This window comes from Anolis sagrei, chromosome Y, assembly GCF_037176765.1.
Source record: "Anolis sagrei isolate rAnoSag1 chromosome Y, rAnoSag1.mat, whole genome shotgun sequence".
Taxonomy (NCBI): domain Eukaryota; kingdom Metazoa; phylum Chordata; class Lepidosauria; order Squamata; family Dactyloidae; genus Anolis; species Anolis sagrei.
Window position 1 is genome coordinate 8,717,920 of NC_090035.1, and position 24,944 is coordinate 8,742,863.

The following is a 24,944-nucleotide window of genomic DNA, read 5'->3' on the forward strand; positions in this document are numbered from 1 at the left end:
AAATAAACTTAAATATTATATATATGTGTGTCTTAGAAATATATTTATAGAGAGAAAGAGAACATAAATATTGTATATATCCTGCAACTATATGTTAAGCCTTGGAAATGTATTCTGTGAAATAGGTTTATATCCACAGCTTCGTTGGGCCTTCACTGCCCAAGAGGGGCTGCTTTCCCAAGGCGGGTGAAGCGGTGCCAAAGCGCGTTAACTCAGCCGTGTAGATGGCTTTGGTGCCCCTCCTCCAGCCTGAAGGGGAGGGAAGAGGAGGCCCCATCTCCCTCCCTTTCTCTCCTCCTCCTCCTTCTCCTTTTTCTCCAGCTCACATGACTGGCGCCATGGACGGCGGGGAAGGTGAGCCACCGGCCGGGGGGTTTATCCGGGAAGGGGAGGCCCTGGGCGGGCACTCCTCTCAGGAAAGGCCGGGGCTTCAGGGAAGGAGCAGGCCCTAAGGGAGTGGAAACAGGCATGGCCTGGCTTTGACACAGAGCTATACAAATCCCACACTGAACTGGGTTATATGGCAGTGTGGACTCAGATAACCCGGTTCAAAGCAGGTATTGCTGGTTATATGGCAGTGTGGACTCAGATAACTCAGTTCAAAATAGGTAATGCGGGTTATATGGCAGTGTGGACTCAGATAACCCGGTTCAAAGTAGGTATTGCGGGTTATATGGCAGTGTGGACTCAGATAACCCGGTTCAAAGTAGATAATGTGGGTTATATGGCAGTGTGGATTCAGATAACCCAGTTCAAAGTAGGTAATGCGGATTATATGGCAGTGTGGATTCAGATAACCCAGTTCAAAGTAGGTATTGCGGGTTACATGGCAGTGTGGACTCAGATAACCCAGTAATGCGGGTTATAAGGCAGTGTGGACTCAGATAACTCAGTTCAAAGTAGGTAATGCGGGTTATATGGCAGTGTGGACTCAGATAACCTGAGTCCCAAACTCAAGTTCAATGCCCACCAAACCCTTCTAGTGTTTTCTGTTGGTCATAGGAGTCTTGTGTGCCACGTTTGGTTCAATTCCATCATTGGTGGAGTTCAGAATGCTCTTCGATTTTAGGTGAACTATAAATCCCAACAACTACAACTCCAAAATGACAAAATCAATTTTTTTGAGTGATGGTCACTTCTTGGGTTAGTAGGTGTCTTGTTCCAGAAGCATTTTGTGGAAAAGTGAATAGTGGTAGTTAAAGAGCAGATTCTAAGGGTTATTTCTGTGATTGGGTTGTTGTAGGTTTTTTCAGGCTCTATGGCCATGGTCTAGAGGCATTCTCTCCTGACGTTTCGCCTGCATCTATGGCAAGCATCCTCAGAGGGAGTGAGCTCCTCTGTGATTGATTTATTAAAATATTCCCATCCATAGCCAAGGAACGAAGGTGGAGGCATTACTTTTCATTTTATTTATTTATCTATTTATTTATTTATTATTCGAACTTATATGCCGCCACTCCCCTGGGGCTCAGAGCGGCTTACAAGAACAGGCTAAAATCTAACACAATTTAAAAACAATTTAAAACAATTTAAAAACAACAATATCAAAAATCAAAGGCTTGTCGAAACAGGTATGTCTTACATTCCCTGCGGAAAGCTGGTAAGTCCCGCAAGGCACGGACTTCAGGTGGCAGAGTATTCCAGACTGATGGTGCCACTGCTGTGAAGGCTCTGCGTCTGGTTGCTGTTAGACGCAAGGTCTTGACACTGGGGACTTCCAATAGATCTTGGTCCTCAGAACGGAGGGATCTCTGGGGTTGGTAGGGGGTGAGGCGGTCCTTCAGGTACATCGGCCCCAGACCATGCAAGGCCTTCAAGGTGAGAACCATCACTTTGAAAGTGATCCGGTGCTCAATTGGTAACCAATGCAGCTGCAGTAAGATTAGGGTTATGTGGCATCTCATCGGAATTCCCGCAAGAAGCCGAGCAGTTGCATTTTGTACCAACTTGAGCCAATAGTCCAGAGGACAGGAGCAGAATTCAAAACGAACTTGACAGATTAGAGAGATGGGCCAAAACTAACAAAATGAAGTTCAACAGTGACAAATGCAAGATACTCCACTTTGGCAGAAAAAATGAAATGCAAAGATACAGAATGGGGGACGATGCCTGGCTCGAGAGCAGTACGTGTGAAAAAGATCTTGGAGTCCTCGTGGACAACAAGTTAAACGTGAGCCAACAATGTGATGTGGTGGCAAAAAAAGCCAATGGGATTTTGGCCTGCATCAATAGGAGCATAGTGTCTAGATCTAAGGAAGTAATGCTACCCGTCTATTCCACTTTGGTTAGACCACATCTGAAATATTGTGTCCAATTCTGGGCACCACAATTCAAGAGAGATATTGACAAGCTGGAATGTGTCCAGAGGAGGGCGACTAAAATGATCAAGGGTCTGGAGAACAAGCCCTATGAGGAGCGGCTTAGGGAACTGGGCATGTTTAGCCTGAAGAAGAGAAGGATGAGAGGAGATATGATAGCCATGGATAAATATGTGAGAGGAAGCCACAGGGAGGAGGGAGCAAGCTTGTTTTCTGCTTCCTTGGAGACTAGGACGCGGAGCAATGGCTTCAAACTACAAGAGAGGAGATTCCATCTGAACATTAGGAAGAACTTCCTGACTGTGAGAGCCGTTCAGCAGTGGAACTCTCTGCCCCGGAGTGTGGTGGAGGCTCCTTCTTTGGAAGCTTTTAAGCAGAGGCTGGATGGCCATTTGTCAGGGGTGATTTGAATGCAATATTCCTGCTTCTTGGCAGAATGGGGTTGGACTGGATGGCCCATGAGGTCTCTTCCAACTCTTTGATTCTATGATTCTATGATTCCGGATCACCGACAGGGGAAGGCAAATGTAGAGGGCATTACAGTAGTCCAGTCTTGAGATGACCGTGGTCTGGATCACCGTAGCTAAGTCGTCCCTGGATAAGTAGGGGGCCAACTGTCTAGCCTGCTGCAGATGAAAGAAGGCGGTTCTGCTAACGGCGGAGACCTGGGCCTCCATCGTCAGCAGAGGGTCCAAAAGGACTCCCAGACTCTTGACCAATGATGACGGGCGTAGCGCCTCACTGTCCAGGGTAGGCAGCTGGATGTCCCCACTGCCCAGCCATAGGATCTCCGTCTTTGCTGGATTCACCCTCAACCTGCTGGCACGCAGCCATCCAGTAACGGCCTCGAGGCACTGATGGAAACAATCGGGTACAGAGTCCGGTCGGCCTTCCATCTTCAGCACCAGCTGAGTGTCATCGGCATACTGATAACACTCAAGCCCAAAACCTCGAACCAGCTGAGCAAGTGGTCGCATATAGATGTTAAATAACCCTCATTCAACCCTCGTATAACAATGCTGGGCCAGACAGAATATTCCAAGCAACGCAGCTGTTTCTTATTGAAGATTGTTTTTGAGAGAGATTTTCCTGGCTTTGGAGGAAGGGAAGAACTCCAGAAGCAAGATGGTCTCTGTCTCTTAAGGAAGCTTCACACAAAGTTCTCGCTGTGCTGTTGTCACTGGGGACTTCCTCTTAAAAACACAGCATTGCACAAACACCCTTCATTCTAAGAACTTCTTATTAGAAGGTTGTTTATCTTCTGATGGCGTGCGTGTTTCCCCTGTTGCTTCAAGTACTCGTTTTTTAGGAAGCAGGACTTTCAAAAAGTCTTTGGAATTGACCTTTGGTAAACTGCATTCCATTTCTAGCTTCTGGCTTTTTTGTGTATATTTTATTTTTTGTTACAGGGGAAGATAGGAGAGAAGAAAAGGAAATGCTGATGAACAATGTTTTTTCATTATTGTGTTCAGTTTTTTTGGCTCTGGAAGGATAGGGAAACATCTGTTTTTTGCTAAGGGGAAACTGGGCTCCCCACACTATTTGAAGCCCCCTCTTCCTTCAATGATGAAACCTTGACTGCTCTTCCTGATGGATTTACTTGTGTTTCCTGGATCATATTTTCTTCTCTTGTTATTGGAATCTTTGTTATGCTGTGGCTGCTGCTGGGATGCCTGCATTCTGCTTTACGGTCCCTTCCAAGATTAGGAATCTATATACTGTATATACTCGAGTATAAACCTAGTTTTTCAGCGCCCTTTTTAGGCTGAAAAAGTTCCCTCGTCTTATACTCGAGTCAAGGTTATTTATTACTTTACTTGGTTATTAGTATCATTTTATTACATGAATTATTGGTTGTTTTGCTTGCTTGCATGCATGCTGGTCGCTTCTGTGGCGAGAGAATCAGCCGTCTACGGAGACGTTGCCCAGGGGACGCCCGGATATCTTGCAATCCTGCGAGGAGGCTTCTCTCATGTCCCCATGTCATTTCCGCTGGGAAGTAGCAGCCAATAGTGAAAGGACCAAGGCAGAGACATCTCCAGCTCATCCCCTGTTCGGGTATCAGCCAGCACGTCAACGACTTAAACCTAGAAATAGTTTTCTAAGATCTACAGAGACACTCGCTGGAACACCTCAGCAAGTGAGAGTCCAAAAGTGGCAGGCTCAAACCCAGAACCTCAACCAATGGCTGATACCAAATGAGAGACTCCCCCCTGGGCACACAGAAAGCTGGGCGACTTGGAAGGCACTGAACAGACTGCGCTCTGGCACCACGAGATGCAGAGCCAACCTTCAGAAATGGGGCCACAAAGTGGAATCCACGACATGCGAGTGTGGAGAAGAGGAAACCACTGACCACCTGCTGCAATGCAACCTGAGCCCTGCCACATGCACAATGGAGGACCTTCTCGCAGCAACACCAGAAGCACTCCAAGTGGCCAGATACTGGTCAAAGGACATTTAATTAACTACCAAACTCATAAATTTTGTATTCTGTATTTTGTGTTTTTGTATCTTGTCTGTTTGTTTGCTTTGTTCTGTTAGAAATGTAATATAAATGACTGGTTGCTAATGACTCGATAAATAAAATAAATAAATAACATGAATTATTTTACTATATTAATTATTATTATTTTTACATTCATAGAATCATAGAATCAAAGACTTGGAAGAGACCTCATGGGCCATCCAGTCCAACCCCATTCTGCCAAGAAGCAGGAATATTGCATTCAAATCAACCCCGACAGATGGCCATCCAGCCTCTGTTTAAAAGCTTCCAAAGAAGGAGGGATACATAAGCACATTTACACTGAATATTAGAATAATGATTTAATCAGAACTGGACATTATTTTACTCTACAGTATCATTATTTTATTACTCTATTTATTATTACTATTATTTATTTATTTATTTACTCTTTATTATTATTACATTTATTATTTTACTTTATTTTTATTGTTACTGCATTTATAATTTTATTCTGTTATTACTGATATTACAGTTCTATTATTATTATTATTATTATTATTATTATTATTACAACCACCATGTCAGACTACACAGAGAAGCTATTGAAATCCACAAGCATGTGGACAATTTCAACAGAAAGGAGGAAACCATGAAAATGAACAAAATCTGGCTACCAGTGTTAAAAAACTCTAAAATTACAACAGCACAACAACAGAGAGGAAACAAACAAGGACATCTAATCATCTCTCAACAAAAGATTGCCCTAGGCACTGCCAGGCCATCAAATGCTAATCAAGGGGGTCAGTTGAAAGATTCACACTTAGCTCCAACAGACAGGAGTCCTTTACCCCACCCTGGTCATTCCACAGATATATAAACCATTTTCCTAGTTCCAACAGACCTCACTACCTCTGAGGATGCTTGCATTAGATGCAGGCGAAATGTCAGGAGAGAATGCCTCTAGACCATGGCCATATAGCCCGAAAAACCTACAACAATTCATTATTATTATTATTATTATTATTATTATCCTGACACAAAAACACAGTATGACACAGCAAATTAGGTATATATGCTGGATTTCGTTATTATTATTATTATTATTATTATTTTACTCTATTATTATTGGAGGGATACATAAGCTCATTTAAACTGAAGATTAGAATAATGATTTAGTCAGAGCTGGACAGTCTTATCTTAAATTACAGTTTTATGTAAATATTCAAAAACATTTAACCTACTGATGCCTCAATTAATGTCATAGTATTGGAATCTATTTTTATTTTGAAATTTACCGGTAACTGCTGCATTTCCCACCCTCGGCTTATACTCGAGTCAATAAGTTTTCCCAGTTTTTTGTGGTAAAATTAGGTGCCTCAACTTATATTCAGGTCGGCTTATACTTGAGTATATACGGTAAATAAAAATGTAATGTTCGTTTGTGGGATTAACATAACTCAAAAACCACTGGATTGATTGACACCAAATTTGGACACAATATGCCTGACAATTCAAGGAGTGACCATCACTCAAAAAAAAAAAACCAACAACACAATTTTGTCATTTGGGAGTTGTAGTTGCTGGGAATTATAGTACACCTACAATCAAAGAGCATTCTGAACTCCACCAATGGTAGAATTGAACCAAACGTGGCACACAGGAATCCCATGACCAGCAGAAAACTCTAGAAGGGTTTGGTGGGCATTGACCTTGAGTTTGAGAGTTGTAGTTCACCTACATCCAGAGAGCACTGTGGACTCAAACAATGATGGATCTGAACCAAACTTGGCACGAATATTCCATATGCCCAAATATGAACACAGATGGAGTTTGGGGAAAACAGACCTTGACATTTGGGAGTTGTAGTTACTGGGATTTATAGTTCACCTACAATCAAAGAGCATGCTGAACCCCACGAACGACAGAACTCGGGCAAACTTCCCACACAGAACCCCCATGTGGGCCACAGCAACGCGTGGCATGGGACGGCTAGTAGCACCTTGGTCTCCCTACGGATGTCCCGATCCTCAAACACTCTCTGCTTCATTCAGAAGAATGCTGCACTCGCCGAGCTCAGGTGGTGTTGTATTTCAGTGTCAGTGTTGACTTTTGTGGAGAGGTGGCTGCTAAGGGAGCAGAAATGGTCAACATTTTCTGAAATTGTAGAGGGAATACGCTGAAAGAGCACTTTGGCTTTCTCAATGTTCAATGAGAATCTGAGCTTTTTGTATGCTTCTGCAAAGGTGTTTAGAGTGGCTTGTAGGTCTTCTTCTGAATGTGCACAGACTACATTATCATCAGCATATTGGAGTTCTATAACATATGTTGTTGAGACCTTGGTTTTGGCTTTAAATAGCTTGCCATCTGTCATACAGATAATTTCCACTCAGGTGGGAAGATGAAGTATCATAGCGATGAGGTTGGAAAATAAGATTGGGACAATAACACATCCCGGTTCTGTATGCGTGAGGGATTTCTGTACTGCTAACCCAGCAGAAGCACATATGCATTTCCTGTTTGCCTTTTAGAGGCAACTGTAATATTTTAACAACCTTGTTGTTGCTGATTGGTTATCTAATGAAACCATGCCTTGGGTGGACCATGCACCAGAAGAACGGAAGCGATAGATAAGATATCATGCTTAAAAAAACCTCTCATCTAGGATCTGGTTCTCATCTTTCTTTTGGAAGACATATATTCATAACAGATGGGAGAGTGTTGCAGAAGAATTGAACTGTGAAAACGAGTGTCGGAGTGTGTAAATAACAACTAGAGTGGGGACAAGTATATCGTATTGGATTTCCTTTATGTGAGAAATGGTCTTTCGGTTGGAAGATCTGTCTTGCAAGTAGGCGTGTAGTATGAAATCCTATTTTCCTGGCAGTGCTCAAAGGCAGGTGTTTTTGGCCCATAGTCAGGTAGCTGCTCCCTGTCAGTTTAAGAGTAATAACAATCTCAGAAATAATAGTAATTGTGACCTGTGCATAATGCAAAGGTAAAGGTTTCCCCTTGACATGAAGTCTAGTCGTGTCTGACTCTGGGGGTTGGTGTTCATTTCCATTTCCAAGCCAAAGAACCGGTGTTGTCCATAGGAACCTCCAAGACCATGTGGTCTGCATGGATCGCCGTTACGTTCCCGCCGAGGCAGTACCTATTGATCTGCTCATATTTGCATGTTTTCGAACTGCTAGGTTGGCAGAAGCTGGGACTAATGGGGAGGTCATTCAGCTCCCCGGATTCGAACCACTGACCTTTTGGACAGCAAGTTCAGCAGCTCAGCAGTTTAATCTGCTATGCCACAGAGGGCTAAATGTATTTATCCACTACCAATTACAAAATAAATGTGGTGGGCTTTTGGTGTGGCTGGCATGACTGCATGGAGCGCCATTACCTTCCCCGCCGAGGCAGTATCTATTGATCTACTCATATTTGCATGTTTTCGAACTGCTAGGTTGGCAGAAGCTGGGACTAATGGGGAGCTCATTCTGCTCCCCAGATTCAAACCACTGACCTTTTGGACAGCAAGTTCAGCAGCTCAGTGGTTTAATCTGCTGCACCACAGAAGGCTAAATGTATTTATCTTCCACCAATTATAAAATAAATGTGGTGGCTGGCATGACTGCATGGAGCATCGTTACCTTCCCGCTGAGGCAGTACCTATTGATCTACTCACATTTGCATGTTTCCAAACTGCTAGATTGGCAGAAGCTGGGACTAATGGGGAGCTCATTCTGCTCCCCGGATTCAAACCACCAACCTTTTGTTCAGCAAGTTCAGCAGCTCAGCGGTTTAACCTGCTGCGCCACAGAGGGCTAAATGTATTTATCCACTACCAATTACAAAATAAATGTGGTGGGCTTTTGGTGTGGCTGACATGACTGCATGGAGCGCTGTTGCCTTCCCGCCGAGGCAGTACCTATTGATCTACTCATATTTGCATGGTTTTGAACTGCTAGGTTGGCAGAAGCTGGGGCTAACAGCGGGAGCTCACCCCACTCCCCAGATTCGAACCACCGACCTTTTGGTCAGCAAGTTCAGCAGCTCAGCAGTTTAACCTGCTGCGCCACAGAGGGCTAAATGTATTTATCTTCCACCAATTATAAAATAAATGTGGTGAGCTTTTATTTTTCTAATCCTCCACCAATTATAAAACCTGCAGTTTAACCCGCTGCGCTATCGGGAACTCCTGCATAATGCATGCACAATATAATATTCTGCTGATATGTGGTGCACAGAAGCAATATGTTACAATGATATTAAAACAAAACATTATTTTAAGAATAACAGGAAGTTGTCACTATCCATAGCAGGGTTGAAGTTTTTTTCCCCTTTTCTTGGTAGATTGTGGAACTGGTGGAGAAACACCAAAATTGGGGGAAGACAGGCAAAGAAAACTTCTGTTTTTTGACAATTGGCTGACATTGCATTGAGTTTTTTTAATGGCTGTTGTGGATTTTTCCCATTCTTTTCTTCTCCATTCCTTTGATTTATTTTATTTATTTATTTACTATATTTCTATACTGGCCTTCTCAGCCCGAGGGCGACTCAGGGCGGTTTACAAAACTGGCACAATTCGATGGCACAATAATATAAACAGTTAAAAGCATATAAACATCCATAAACAATAAAATCAATAAAACATAAATCCTCTGTATCAAATTTCCAGAATCTTTATCCAATTGTAATTGACCAGCCATTCCGAGGTCAAGTAATTATTTACTCCATTGCATTTGAGAAAGCCTGCTACAAAGCCAGGTTTTGACTTTTTTTTCAGAATGTTAGGAGAGTGGGAGCTAATCTAATATCTCTGGGGAGGGTGTTCCATAGCCGAGGGGGCCACCACTGAAAAGGCGCTATCTCTCATCCCCGCCAACCAAACCTGTGAAGGAGGGACAGAGAGCAGGGCCTCTCCAGAAGAAATTAAATTCCTGGATGGTTCATAAGGAGAGATACATTCGGACAGATAAGCAGGACCAGAACCGTTTATTATTTATGCTTTATTACATTGTGATGTTTACTACTGTAGTAAAGGTTAGTCCAAAAAGGCTCATTTGTAGCTGTTTTAATTATTTTATTTATCGTGTCAGGCAACTGGACAGTTGCATTACATTTTTGACAGAACAAACAAGCAAACATACAAAAGACACATAGTTTGCAAGCTTGGTAGTTAAATGTCCTTTGACCAGTATCTGGCCACTTGGAGTGCTTCTGGTGTTGCTGCAAGGAGGTCCTCCATTGTGCATGTGGCTGGGCTCAGGTTGCATTGCAGCAGGTGATCAGTGGTTTGCTCTTCTCCACACTCGCATGTCGTGGATTCCACTTTGTAGCCCCATTTCTGAAGGTTGGCTCTGCATCTCGTGGTGCCAGAGCGCAGTCTGTTCAGCGCCTTCCAAGTCGCCCAGTTTTCTGTGTGCCCAAGGGGGAGTCTCTCATTTGGTATCAGCCATTGGTTGAGGTGCTGGGTTTGAGCCTGCCACTTTTGGACTCTCGCTTGCTGAGGTGTTCCAGCGAGTGTCTCTGTAGATCTAAGAAAACTATTTCTTGATTTAAGTCGTTGACGTGCTGGCTGATACCCAAACAAGGGATGAGCTGGAGATGTCTCTGCCTTGGTATTGTTGTGTTGATATTGTATTGTTTGCATTTATGTATTTTATTTTTTGGTTTTATTGTGTTATATTGTTGTGTATTGTGCTGATGGGCATGGCCTTATGTAAGCCGCACCGAGTCACCTTGGAGGGAGATGGAGCGGGATATAAATGAACAAAATCTGGGTACCAGTATTAAAAAACTCTAAAATTATAACAGCTAAACAACAGAGAGGAAAAAACCAGGCACAGATTAACACCTCCCAGCAACAGATTTTCCCAGGCTCAGGCAGGCCTTCAAATGCTAATGAAGGTGATCAGCTAAACATTCACACCTAACTGCAGCAGGGAAGAGCTCCTTGCCCCACCCCAGCCATTCCACAGATATATAAACCCATTTTTCCTACTTCCAACAGACCTCGCAACCTCTGAGGATGCTTGCCATAGATGCAGGCGAAACGTCAGGAGAAATGCCTCTAGAACATGGCTCTATAGCCCGAAAAAACCCACAAGAACCTATAAATAAAGTATTATTATTATTATTATTATTATTAAGAGCTCTTTGCCCCACCCCTCTGAGGATACTTGCCATAGATGCAGGCGAAACATCAGGAAAAAATGCCTCTAGAACATGGTCATATAGCCCAAAAAACCCCACAAGAACCTACTTACTATTATTATTATTCCCATTCTTTTCTTCTCAATTGCTTTATTACATTGCGATGTTTACTACTGTATCCTGTCTTGAGAATGTTAGTCATAAAAGGCTCGTTTGTAGCTGTTTTAATTGAAGGGCATAGATTGCCCTTCCATCCCCGAGAGGAGGAGGTTGAGAGCAGTACTTTGTTAAATTATTCTCCATGTAGTTAATTAGTGGGGGACTTCTGATGTTGTCTTAATTGAAGTCCTTTTGCCCTGACATTTCTGGGTTTCAAGACAGATGAAATGCAACATCTGCTTGACAGGAACCGTTTTAAATGCTTCGAGTAGCACATAGAGGTAAAATAATAGTTCTTTTCCTTCCAGTTTGTTGTTATCGGATCCAAAAATGCCGACTCGGGGATTTGCTCAAATTCTTCTCTTAGTGGAAGCAAGCTACGCAGGAAATACTGAACTCTTGGCTGGCTTGCAGTGTAGGATTTTTGGCATCTGTCCTGCTTGAGAAGAGCAAGCCTGTTTTATTAGCTCGTAGGTGTGAATATAGTTCTACCTGATGTTATCAGAAGGAAGGTGATGATGTCTCTTCATTGTGGGCACGTCTCATTCGGAAGAAGTGGCTTTCTGGGTGTTTCTGGACTCAGTTTTACCTGCAAGTCCTAAAGGACCAACTTTGTGTTTACAGGGCTGTGGTTTTTAGCAGCAGCAGCAGCAGCGTTTTCTCTGGCATTTTATTTTATTTTTTCTTCTCCTCCTCTAGACTTGGCAAAGACTCTGATAAGTGACGTAAAAGAAGCCGACGATCCTCCGATGGAGGCACCCCCGGGAAACCCGCTAGTTCTTTCTCACACCTTGCAGGAGCTGCTGAGCAAGGACACGGTGCAGGTAGAGCTGATCCCGGAGAAAAAGGGTCTCTTCGTCAAGCATGTGGAGTATGAGGTTTCGAGCAAGGTAATGCCGCTTGCTGGTAAGCAGAGGGAAGACTGGGAATCGCTTTCTCAAGCTGCTTTTCTTTAGGGAAGTTGCTTGATTGAAAGTCTCTTGGGCATAGCCGGACTGACTGAAGAGACCAGAACGTTTCAGATTTGTTTTTGTCTTTTTGCCTCGTAAGAGTGCCAACTGGTCTCGGATGTTTGTATTGTGGGTTCACAGCAAATGCCTGCCTGGGATAGTCCTAGGAATGGGGATTATTGCACGTATTCAAGTGTAAGCCTAGCTTTTCAGCCCTTTTTTTAAGGCTGAAAAACTCCCCCTCAGTTTATACTTGAGTCAAGGTTATTTATTATTTAACTCTGTTATTATTGTTATTTTTATTACATTTATCATTTTACTCTATTATTATTACATTTATTACCTCACACCTCTGAGGATGCTTGCCATAGATGCAGGCGAAACGTCAGGAGAAATGCCTCTAGAACATGGCTCTATAGCCCGAAAAAACCCACAAGAACCTATTTATTATTTTACTTTATTATTATTGTTATTGTTACATTTATTATTTTACTCTATTTATTATTGTTATAATTACATCCCTTATTTTACTCTATTGTTACTGTTATTACATTTCCATTATTTTACGCTATTATTACTATTATTATTGCATTTATTATTTTACTCTATTATTGCTCTTCTTATTGCATTTCCAGTATTTCACTCTATTATTATTATTATTATTATTAATATTACATTTCTTATTTTACTCTATTTATTATTATTATTATTATTATTATTATTATTACATTTATTATTTTACTTTATTTATTATTATTACATTTCTTATTCTACTCTGTTATTATTATTATTATTACATTTCCATTATTTTAATCAATTATAATTGCATTTCTATTATTTCACTCTATTATTATTATATTTATTATTTTACTCTATTTATTATTATTATTATTATTATTACATTTCTTATTCTAGTCTATTATTCTATTATTGCATTTCCATTATTTTAATCTATTATTAATTTCTATTATTTTACTCTATTATTACTGTTATTATTATTATTATTACATTTCTTATTCTACTCTGTTACTACTGTTATTACATTTACATTAATTTAGTCTATTATTATTATTATTATTATGTTTTTATTTTATTCTACTTCTTCTTCTTATTATTATTATTACATTTCTTATTTTACTCTATTATTACTGTTATTATTACATTTCCATTATTTTAATCAATTATAATGACATTTCTATTATTTTACTCTATTATTATATTTATTATTTTACTCTTTATTATTATTATTATTATTATTATTATTACATTTCTTATTCTACTCTATTACTATTATTATTACATTTCCCTTATTTTAATAAAATTACATTGCTGTTATTTTACTCTATTATTATTATATTTATTATTTTACTCTATTTATTATTATTATTATTACATTTTTATTCTACTCTGTTATTACTATTATTATTACATTTTCATTATTTTAATCTATTATTACATTGCTATTATTTTACTCTATTATTACATTTCTTATTCTACTCTATTATTACTGTTATTACATTTCCATTATTTTACTCTATTATGTTTGTTTTGCAATTCTGGGATCAATAAGAGGAACAATGATTTTACATACAAGATACTTAATCATTGTTTAACAATTCTCATTCACTTAGTCAAACAGTAAAAAATGGGCTACAGTCGTAAGCAGTCATGCTAGAACAGACACAAGAATGTGCATGTTTTCAAAGATTTTTTTGGAGCCATTTGCTTGCACCTGAACAGACATAAGGACTTCTGAAAGTGGAAAAACAACTTGCTCACCTTGGTGCATGACTGGCTGCAGTAAAATTTTCAAAACACTTCCAGCTGATTGATAGCTAAAGGGAGAAATTCAAAGTGTCAAACTAGATTAAGCAAATTGCATATTTCCCCTAGAGTCGTGAAAAACGTCTGTTTGTCATTGCATTTGATTTTCCTGAACTATGCATTTCCTATTCAGAATGCTTTGGTTTTTTACTGGTCATTGGAATGTGAAACAAGTCGAATGTGTTGAGGCAAATCCTTCTGGGTTGTTGTAGGTTTTTTCGGGCTATGTGACCATGTTCTAGAGGCATTCTCTCCTGACGTTTCGCCTGCATCTATGGCAAGCATCCTCAGAGGTAGTGAGGTCTGTTGGAAGTAGGAAAATGGGATTATATATCTGTGGAATGACCAGGGTGGGACAAAGGACTCTTGTCTGTTGGAGCTAGGTGTGAATGTTTCAACTATTTATTTATCGTGTCTGGGGCAACCAGACCACTGTACTACATTTCTAACAGAACAAAAACAAACAAACAAACAGACAGACACCAAACAAAATTTGCAAGCTTGGTAGTTGATTAAATGTCCTTTGACCAGTATCTGGCCACTTGGAGTGCCTGTGGTGTTGTCGCAAGAAGGTCCTCCATTGTGCATGTAGCACAGTGGTTCTCAGCCTGGGGTCCCCAGATGTTTTTGGCCTTCAACTCCCAGAAATCCTAACAGCTGATAAACTGGCTGGGATTTCTGGGAGTTGTAGGCCAAAAACATCTGGGGACCCCAGGTTGAGAACCACTGAATTGTAGCAGGACTCAGGTTGCATTGCAGCAGGTGGTCTGTGGTTTCAACTGACCACCTTGATTAGCATTTGATGGCCTGGCAGTGCCTGGGGCAATCTTTTGTTGAGAGGTGATTAGATGCCCTTGATTGTTTCCTCTCTGTTGTTTTGCTGTTGTAATTTTAGACATCCAATCACCTCTCAACAAAAGATTGCCCCAGGCACTGCCAGGCCAACAAATGCTAGTCAAGGTGGTTAGTTGAAACATTCACACCTAGCTCCAACAGACAAAGAGTTCTTTCTTCCACCCTGGTCACTCCACAGATATATAAACCCATTTTCCTAGTTCCAACAAGACCTCACCAACTCTGAGGATGCTTGCCATAGATGCAGGCAAAACGTCAGGAGATAATGCCTCTAGAACAGTGGTTCTCAACCTGGGGTCCCCAGATGTTTTTGGCCTACAACTCCCAGAAATCCTAACAGTTGGTAAACTAGCTGGGATTTCTGGGAGTTGTAGGCCAAAAACATCTGGGGACCCCAGGTTGAGAACCACTGCTCTAGAACATGGCCATATAGCCTGAAAAAACCTACAACAACCCAGTGATTCCAGCCATGAAATTCTTCGACAATACGCAGAAGTGAATTACTTAGAGGAAATATATATTCTCAGATCTCATATTCATTTGGCCATATGCAATGTTCCTTAAGTAAGTACACCATTTTCCCTAGCTAGCTGTTCTGCACAATATACTTGTCAAGATAGTCAACAAGTTAATATTAACTTTGCCAGTACATACTGGGAAAAGTTAATACAGTTGTATTAACTCTGGAATGGTTTGAAAGAGGATGATCTGTCACAGTGATGACCAGCGGCACACTTCCAGTCAAACAATTCTCCCCTTCACTCAAAGAATGTTATTGGTGATCCTGCAGAAGCACTTAAAACTTTTCCTCCATCTCTGTTGTAGCGTTTCAAGTGTTCTGTGTACAGGCGGTACAATGACTTTGTGGTCTTCCATGAGATGCTTCTCCAAAAGTTCCCGTATCGGATGGTCCCTGCGCTTCCCCCCAAAAGAATGCTTGGAGGCAAGTCTTGGGCTGATGGGATGGGGGTGGCAAATCTCAGAGAGTAGAAACATTAGTTTGCAAATCAACTTCACATCATGGTTTTACATCCATAAAATATTGGAAATTCCATAACCTTTTAGAAATAAGTGCACCATAACCTAATTGAAAAGGTAAAAACGATGTCACATCCATTTGGCAAATTTGAATCTCCATAAAAACCTGGAAAACCACTAATCAAGTGTGGATCAGAATTCAAAACGATCTTGACAGATTAGAGGGATGATGGGCCAAAACTAACAAAATGAAGTTCAACAGTGACAAATGCAAGATGCTCCACTTTGGCAGAAAAAACGAAATGCAAAGATACATAATGGGGGACGATGAGGCCTGGCTCGAGAGCAGTACGAGTGAAAAAGATTTTGGAGTCCTCATGGACAACAATTTAAACATGAGCCAACAATGCGATGTGGTGGCAAAAAAAGCCAATGGGATTTTGGCCTGCATCAATAGGAGCATAGTGTCTAGATCTAGGGAAGTCATGCTGCCCCTCTATTCCGCTTTGGTTAGACTACACCTGGAATATTGTGTCCAATTCTGGGCACCACAATTCAAGAGAGATATTGACAAGCTGGAATGTGTCCAGAGGAGGGCGACTAAAATGATCAAGGATCTGGAGAACAAGCCCTATGAAGAGCGGCTTAAAGAGCTGGGCATGTTTAGCCTGAAGAAGAGAAGGCTGAGAGGAGACATGATGAGGGCCATGTATCAATATGTGAGAGGAAGCCACAGGGAGGAGGGAGCAAGCTTGTTTTCTGCTTCCTTGGAGACTAGGACGCGGAACAATGGCTTCAAACTACAAGAGAGGAGATTCCATCTGAACATGAGGAAGAACTTCCTGACTGTGAGAGCCGTTCAGCAGTGGAACTCTCTGCCCCGGAGAGTGGTGGAGGCTCCTTCTTTGGAAGCTTTTAAACAGAGGCTGGATGGCCATCTGTCAGGGGTGATTTGAATGCAATATTCCTGCAGGGGGTTGGACTGGATGGCCCATGAGGTCTCTTCCAACTCTTTGATTCTATGATTCTATGAAATTGTGGCAAGTTCTTGGTGGTCTGGGCATACCAAGTCACCTTATCTCTCTCCTGAGGAATCTGTATGAGGACCAAGGAGCAACAGGAAGAACTGACCATGGAACAACAGACTGGTTCAAGATTGGGAAAGGCATTCCGCAGGGTTGTATACTCTCACCCAACCTTTTCAACTTGTATGCAGAACATATCATGTGATGTGCGGGGCTTGAGGAATACAAGGCTGGGGTGAAAATTTCAGGAAGAAACATTAACCTTAGATATGCAGATGACACCACTTTGATGGCCAAAAGCGAGGAGGAGCTGAGGAGCCTTCTAACCAAGGTGAAAGAAGAAAGCGCAAAAGTTGGGTTGCAGCTGAACATCAAAAAAACCAAGAATGATTGACAACTGGGAAATAGAGGGAGAAAACGTGGAGGCCGTGACAGACTTTGTATTTCTAGGTGCAAAAATTACTGCAGACACAGACTGCAGCCAGGAAATCAGGAGATGTTTCCTTCTTGGGAGGAGAGCAAGGACCAATCTTGATAAAATAGTGAAGAGTAGAGACATCACTGTGCTGTCACGCGCTGGGCCTGTAATTGTCTTTTGAACAGGACGTGCACTTTGTGCCCAGCGGGAAGCCAGGGTGCCTTGATAGAGAGGCCCTAAGGATTTTCCTCTGGAAGAGTCTTTAGAGGCTTGAAAGGCAACAAAGATCCACACAGTCAAAGCCATGGTATTCCCTGTAGTCACCTACGGATGTGAGAGCTGGACCTTAGGGAAGGCTGAGTGAAGGAAGATAAATGCTTTTGAGCTGTGGTGTTGGAGGAAAGTTCTGAGAGTGCCTTGGACTGCGAGAAGATCCAACCAGTCCATCCTCCAGGAAATAAAGCCCGACTGCTCATTGGAGGGAAGGATACTAGAGACAAAGTTGAAGTCCTTTGGCCACATCATGAGGAGACAGCAAAGCCTGGAGAAGACAATTATGCTGGGGAAAGTGGAAGGCAAAAGGAAGAGGGGCTGACCAAGGGCAAGATGGATGGATGGCACCCTTGAAGTGACTGGACTGACCTTGAAGGAGCTGGGGGTGGTGACAGCCTACAGGGAGTCCTGGCGTGGGCTGGTCCAGGAGGTCACGAAGAGTCGGAAATGACTGAACAAATGAACAACAACAAAGTCAAGGAAAGCATTACCTTTTTAGAAGTCAACTCTTAGAACAAGTGGTATTCACAAGCATTCATGGAATGGCACACAGGTAACTCAGCTGTTAAACTGAAGAACCATGTCTTTAAACTGCCAAGGATAAAGACATGTCATTACAAATATATATATTTGGTTAGCAGAGGATCATTGTTTCTTTGCAGTTGAAAATTGAAGTTGTAATCGCCCCAAAAGGTAAACACTCCCTTAAAAATCTCTTGGTTTAAAACATGCATACAAGAGACAATAAAAATAACATCTCAGGTTTACTAACAAACCTATTGTATTTATTCAGCATACTACTTCATAGTACAATGTCTTTAAGCATATAGATATAGTCCAAACTGTATAACTACAAGCTCATCCCTGGTTTGTTGTTGTGGGATTTGTGAGAGAACTTCACAAAGATGAGCTCAAAACCAACCTTAAAAACTCTAGCATAGACACTGAGAACTGGGAAGCCTTGGCTCTTGAGCGCTTCAGCTGGAGGTCAGCTGTGACCAGCAGTGCTGCAGAATTTGAAGAGTCACAAATGGAGGGTGAAAGGGAGAAACATGCCAGGAGGAAAGCACGTCAAACCAAACCCGACCGGGACCGCCTTGCACCTTGATGCAGATCAAGAACAGGGCTCCACAGCCACCTACGGATCCACAAGAATACTGATCATGGAAGACTATCCTACTCGTCCAATGAGGGATCGCCTAAGTAAGTAAGTATAACTGTACTCACTGAAGTCCAAAAGGAGACAAACTGCATCCCCACCTCCATTGAGATCCATAACAAAAATGGAGTCCTGTGTCTGAATCTCCTCCCACACCAAAGAGGTACAGTCAAACTGGCAAACCAAAATGTACATACAATATAGGTTCACAATTTAAGCCAATGATGGGCAACCTTTTGAGCTTGGTGTGTCAATACTTGCCAAAAAAAAAAAAAACGAGCGTAACTCGAGTGGGGTGTCACTTCAAGAAAGAAACCATAATTTCATGATATTTATAGTTTAATAACAAAACTATATTATTGTAATATATAACTGTATTTAATAAACTAAAAACTAATTATTTAACTTACTTGCTTTTACTATAATGCCATATATCTTGGCATTATAGAAAAATGCTGGTGTAGGAGCCGAGGATGAAATGTCCTTCTTGGGATGTGGCCCCATCTTCTCTGTATGCGGCCGCATGCAACTGTGTTTCATCGAAAATGGCTACGCGTGTCAGTGCTAACACACGTGTCATAGGTTCACCATCATGGATTTAAGCCAACCTTAAAAACTCTGGTATAGACACTGAAAACTGGGAAGCCCTGGTTTGTGAGCACTCCGGCTGGAGGTCGGCTGTGACCAGCAGTGCTGCAGAATTTGAAGAGGCACGAATGGAGGGCGAAAGAGAGAAACGTGCCAAGAGAAGGCGTGTCAAGCCAACCCCGACCGAGACCGCCTTCCACCTGGAAACCAATGCCCTCACTGTGGGAGAAGATGCAGATCGAGAATAGGGCTCCATAGTCACCTACGGACCCATCCTGGAAGATTATCCTACTCGGACAACGAGGGATCACCTAAGAAGAGGCTTGGAAAGTTGCTATTTCCAACATTAAAAATATGCACAGTTCACATGCAAACGAAGCTTCAGGTCTGTGGGAAACAAGCGCTTTTTGGTATTATATCCAATGCAGTTTTGGTGAGCATTCCCTGTTAGTTAAAAGTTTGTAAACATGAGCCTCAAGACAAAGAAAGAATGGAAGATTGCAATGCTAACTCATTGGTCACTGAATCAATATGCAATTGGTAAGGTTGGAAAGCAAACAGTGCTCGGTTTATGTTTTTGTAGAAACAGAGGTGTTCCTCAATGTGCACTGCCTATTACAGGGAAAACCATCTGATCCCTAATCCATCTAAAATACAGACATGTGCTTTTCACCTTAAGAACAGACAAGCATCCTGAGCTCTGAGGATTATTACCTGGGAAGGAATCCCACTGGAGCATTGCAACACACCCACATACCTGGGAGTCACTCTGGACCGTGCTCCGACCTACAAGTAGCACTGCCTGAACATCAAGCAAAAAGTGGGCGCTAGAAACAACATCATACGAAAGCTGACTGGCACAACCTGGGGATCACAACCAGACACAGTGAAGACATCTGCCCTTGCGCTGTGCTACTCTGCTGCTGAGTATGCATGCCCAGTGTGGAACACATCTCACCACACTAAAACAGTGGATGTGGCTCTTAATGGGACATGCCGCATTATCATGGGGTATGTGCGCCCCACACCACTGGAGAAATTACACTGCTTAGCCGGTATTGCACCACCTGACATCCGCCGGGAAGTAGCAGCCAATAGTGAAAGGACCAAGGCAGAGACATCTCCAGCTCATCTCCTGTTTGGATATCAGCCAGCACGTCAACGACTTAAATCAAGACATAATTTTCTTAGATCTACAGAGACACTCGCTGGAACACCCCAGCAAGCGAGAGTCCAAAAGTGGCAGGCCCAAACCCAGCACCTCAACCAATGGCTGATACCAAATGAGAGACTCCCCCCTGGGCACACAGAAGACTGGGCGACTTGGAAGGCGCTGAACAGACTGCGCTCTGGCACCACGAGATGCAGAGCCAACCTTCAGAAATGGGGCTATGTTTTTTTGTTTTGTTCTGTTAGAATTGTAATACGATGGTATGGTTGCTGATGACATGATAAATAAAAAAAACTGTTTATTTTTTCTTTCCTACAGCTGATCGAGAATTCATTGAGACAAGGCGACGTGCATTAAAGCGGTTTGTTAACTTGGTGGCTCGACACCCTCCCTTCTCAGAAGACGTGCTTTTGAAGCTCTTCCTCTCCTTCAGTGGATCGGTGAGCATTCCTGAAAAGCTATCTCTGTGTATTTGGGATTTCAAGGATAATCTTGGATAAGAAGTGGTTAATATGTTGTCAAAGGCTTTCCTGGCCGGAATCACTGGGTTGCTGTGAGTTTTCCTGGCTGGCTGGCCATGTTCCAGAAGCATTCTCTCCTGACGTTTCGCCCACATCTGTGACAGACATCCTCAAAAGTTGTGAGGTTTGTTGGAAACTAGGCAAGCGGGGTTTATATATTTGTTGTGTAATGTCCAGGGTGGGAGAAAGAAACCTTGTCTGCTTGAGGCAAATGTGAATGTTACAGTTGTCTACCTTGACTAGCATTGGATAGCTTTGCAGCTTCAAAGCCTGGCTGGTTGCTGCCTGGGGGAATCCTTTGTTGGAAGGTGTTCGCTGGCCCTTGATTTGTGCTTAATGTGATTATAGCTCCTTTTCATATGATATATTGTTTTCAGATTGCTCTATTTTAATGTTTTGAGGTGGCAAAGTGCATGTACTGACCAGGAATGAAAAGGAGGAGACTCAGAGGTATATAAAAGAATGCTTGATGTATGGAGAAAATGTTAAGAACACAAGAATTGCTTCTATAGACTTTTTTGTGTGTCAGGAGCCACTTGAGAAACTGCAAGTTGCTTCTGGTGTGAGAGAATTGGCTGTCTGCAAGGACGTTGCCCAGGTGACATTGCCTGGATGTTTTGATGTTTTCATAGAACCATAGAATCAAAGAGTTGGAAGAGACCTCATGGGCCATCCAGTCCAACCCCATTCTGCCAAGAAGCAGGAATATTGCATTCAAAGCACCCCTGACAGATGGCCATCCAGCCTCTGTTTAAAAGCCTCCAAAGAAGGAGCCTCCACCACACTCCGGGGCAGAGAGTTCCACTGCTGAACGGCACTCACAGCCAGGAAGTTCTTCCTCATGTTCAGATGGAATCTCCTCTCTTGTAGTTTGAAGCCATTGTTCCGCGTCCTAGTCTGCAAGGAAGCAGAAAACAAGCTTGCTCCCTCCTCCCTGTGGCTTCCTCGCACATATTTATACATGGCTATCATATCTCCTCTCAGCCTTCTCTTCTTCAGGCTAAACATGCCCATCTCCTTAAGCCGCTCCTCATAGGGCTTGTTCTCCAGACCCTTGATCATTTTAGTCACCCTCCTCTGGACACATTCCAGCTTGTCAATATCTCTCTTCAATTGTGGTGCCCAGAATTGGACACAATATTCCAGGTGTGGTCTAACCAAAGCAGAATAGAGCATGTGGAGCATGATTTCCCTAGATCTAGACACTAGGCTCCTATTGATGCAGGCCAAAATCCCATTGGCTTTTTTTGCCCCCACATGGACGTTGCAAGGACATTGCCCAGGGGATGTCCGGATGTTTGATATTTTACCGTCCTTGTGGGAGGCTTCTCTCAGGTCCCTGCAATGGGAAGCTGGGGCTGATAGAGGGAGCTCATCCACACTCTCCCTGGATTGGAACCTGCGACCAGGTCATAGGTTCGAATCCGGGGAGATCGTGGATGAGCTCCCTCTATCATCTCCAGCTCCCCAGGCAAAAACATGATAGAAGCCTCCCACAAGGACGGTAAAATATCAAACGTCATGGCGTCCCCTGGGCAACATCCTTGCAGACAGCCAATTCTCTCACACCAGAAGCAACTTGCAGTTTCTGAAGTTGGTCCTGACAAGAAAAAAAAATGGAGGGAGTTGGCCCTGAAGATCTCTTTCCCACAAAAAGCTTGGAGTCAGCTTTGTTTTCAGCCTGGATTTGGTGTGAGAGGTCAGTTTCCTCTTTGCCTGCCCCCTCCTCCAAGCAGAAGCAATTAAATGTTGGACCGCTTGCTGAGAGAAGCAAAAACTCTGGTCAGATGCTGATTGCAGATAAATCACCAGATTGCTTTTTTTTTTTTTTTTTAAAGACTCCTTTTTGTTTTGTATTGTAAAAAATCTCTTTTCTCCTGTTTTTCCAGGATGTGCAAAACAAGCTGAGAGAGCTGGTGCAGGGCGTGGGAGACGAATTCATGATTTGCAAACTAGCAACTCAGGCCAAGGTATCCTCTAAGCTGTGTAACATTGGGAGCCTTCTACCTGTTTGGAAAATAGAGTTGGCATTGTTGTAACATGAGATTTCCAAAGCTTCTTCTGTGATAAGGAAAGCTGCTGGTTGAAATTTCATAGACTTTGATCAGTTATTTAGAAGTTTAATCATGTTGCGAACTGTTGATTTCATGTAATGAAGGGCATGCTAATTCAACTTATTACAACAGTGGTTCCTAACCTGTGGGCCATGAGACCTAAAATAAGGTCTATGAGACATGTGGGGCGGGAACGACACACGGAGGGACTGCTAGTGTGCTTGCGCCAGGGGTGTTCATGCCACTGTTGGAGAAGAGCAAGAGAGAGAAGGAGAGGAAAAGAAGGAAGGAAGCAAGGAGGGAGAGGCTAGCGCTTAGAATCATAGAATCAAAGAGTTGGAAGAGACCTCATGGGCCATCCAGTCCAACCCCATTCTGCCAAGAAGCAGGAATATTGCATTCAAATCACCCCTGACAGATGGCCATCCAGCCTCTGCTTAAAAGCTTCCAAAGAAGGAGCCTCCACCACACTCCGTGGCAGAGAGTTCCACTGCTGAACGGCTCTCACAGTCAGGAAGTTCTTCCTAATGTTCAGATGGAATCTCCTCTCTTGTAGTTTGAAGCCATTGTTCCATTGCGTCCTAGTCTCCAAGGAAGCAGAAAACAAGCTTGCTCCCTCCTCCCTGTGGCTTCCTCTCACATATTTATACATGGCTATCATATCTCCTCTCAGCCTTCTCTTCTTTAGGCTAAACATGCCCAGTTCCCTAAGCCGCTCCTCATAGGGCTTGTTCTCCAGACCCTTGATCATTTGAGTCACCCTCCTCTGGACACATTCCAGCTTGTCAATATCTCTCTTGAATTGTGGTGCCCAGAACTGGACACAATATTCCAGATGTGGTCTAACCAAAGCAGAATAGAGGGGTAGTATTACTTCCTTAGATCTAGACACTATGCTCCTATTGATGCAGGCCAAAATGCCATTGGCTTTACCTAGAGAGAGAGAGAGAAGAGTCCCCCAAAGTAGTAGTTGTTGTTGTTATTATTTTACTGACATAAAAGCACGGTATGTCACAGCAAATGAGATCTATATGCTGGATTTCGTATCACAAAATCACAAGTTGAACATTTCCCAAGCGTCTAGGACTGTGTATTATTATTATTATTATTATTATTATTATTATCATCATCATTATTATCTCCCATTGCCTCACATCAGTTGTAATGGGAAAGCAGCCCTTTTTAATACCATTTAGTCCCTCAAAGTTGTTGTTGTTGTTATTATTATTATTTGACACAAAAGCACAGTATGTCACAGCAAACGAGATCTATATGCTGGATTTCGTATCACAAAATCACAAGTTGAACATTTCCCAAGCGTCTAGGACTGTGTGATTTTATTATTATTATTATTATTATTATTATTATTATTATCTCCCATTGCCTCACATCAGCTGTAATGGGAAAGCAGCCCTTTTTAATACCATTTAGTCCCTCAAAGTTGTTGTTGTTGTTGTTATTATTATTTGACACAAAAGCACAGTATGTCACAGCAAACGAGATCTATATGCTGGATTTCATATCACAAAATCACAAGTTGAACACTTTCCAAGCATCTAGGACTGTGTATTATTATTATTGTTATTATTATTATTATTATTATTATTATTATTATTATTATTATTAGCTCCCATTGCCTCACATCAGTTGTATTGGGAAAGCAGCCCTTTTTAATACCGTTTAGTCCCTCAAAGTTGTTGTTGTTGTTATTATTATTATTTGACACAAAAGCACAGTATGTCACAGCAAACGAGATCTATATGCTGGATTTCATCTCACAAAATCACAAGTCGAACACTTTCCAAGCATCTAGGACTGTGGTTTATTATTATTATTATTATTATTATTATTATCTCCCATTGCCTCACATCAGCTGTAATGGGAAAGCAGCCCTTTTTAATACCATTTAGGCCCTCAAAGTTGTTGTTGTTGTTGTTATTATTATTATTATTTGATACATAACAAGATGAGTACACAGCAAACAAGATCACTATGCTGGCTTCTGTGTTCAATTACACGTTGGACACCTCCCAAGTG

At 42.1% G+C, this 24,944-nt stretch overlaps 1 protein-coding gene across 1 annotated transcript in view; it reads left to right on the forward strand.

Moving 5' to 3' along the window:
- Positions 1-270: 270 nt before the first annotated feature.
- Positions 271-24,944, forward strand: part of LOC132781567 (sorting nexin-8) — a 46,801-nt gene continuing 22,127 nt past the window's right edge. Inside the window, exons 1-5 of the mRNA XM_067461470.1 lie at positions 271-354; positions 11,791-11,981; positions 15,546-15,663; positions 20,651-20,772; positions 22,743-22,823. Coding sequence (XP_067317571.1) covers positions 327-354; positions 11,791-11,981; positions 15,546-15,663; positions 20,651-20,772; positions 22,743-22,823 — 540 coding nt within the window. The 5' untranslated portion in view covers positions 271-326. The remainder of the gene's footprint in view (positions 355-11,790; positions 11,982-15,545; positions 15,664-20,650; positions 20,773-22,742; positions 22,824-24,944) is intronic.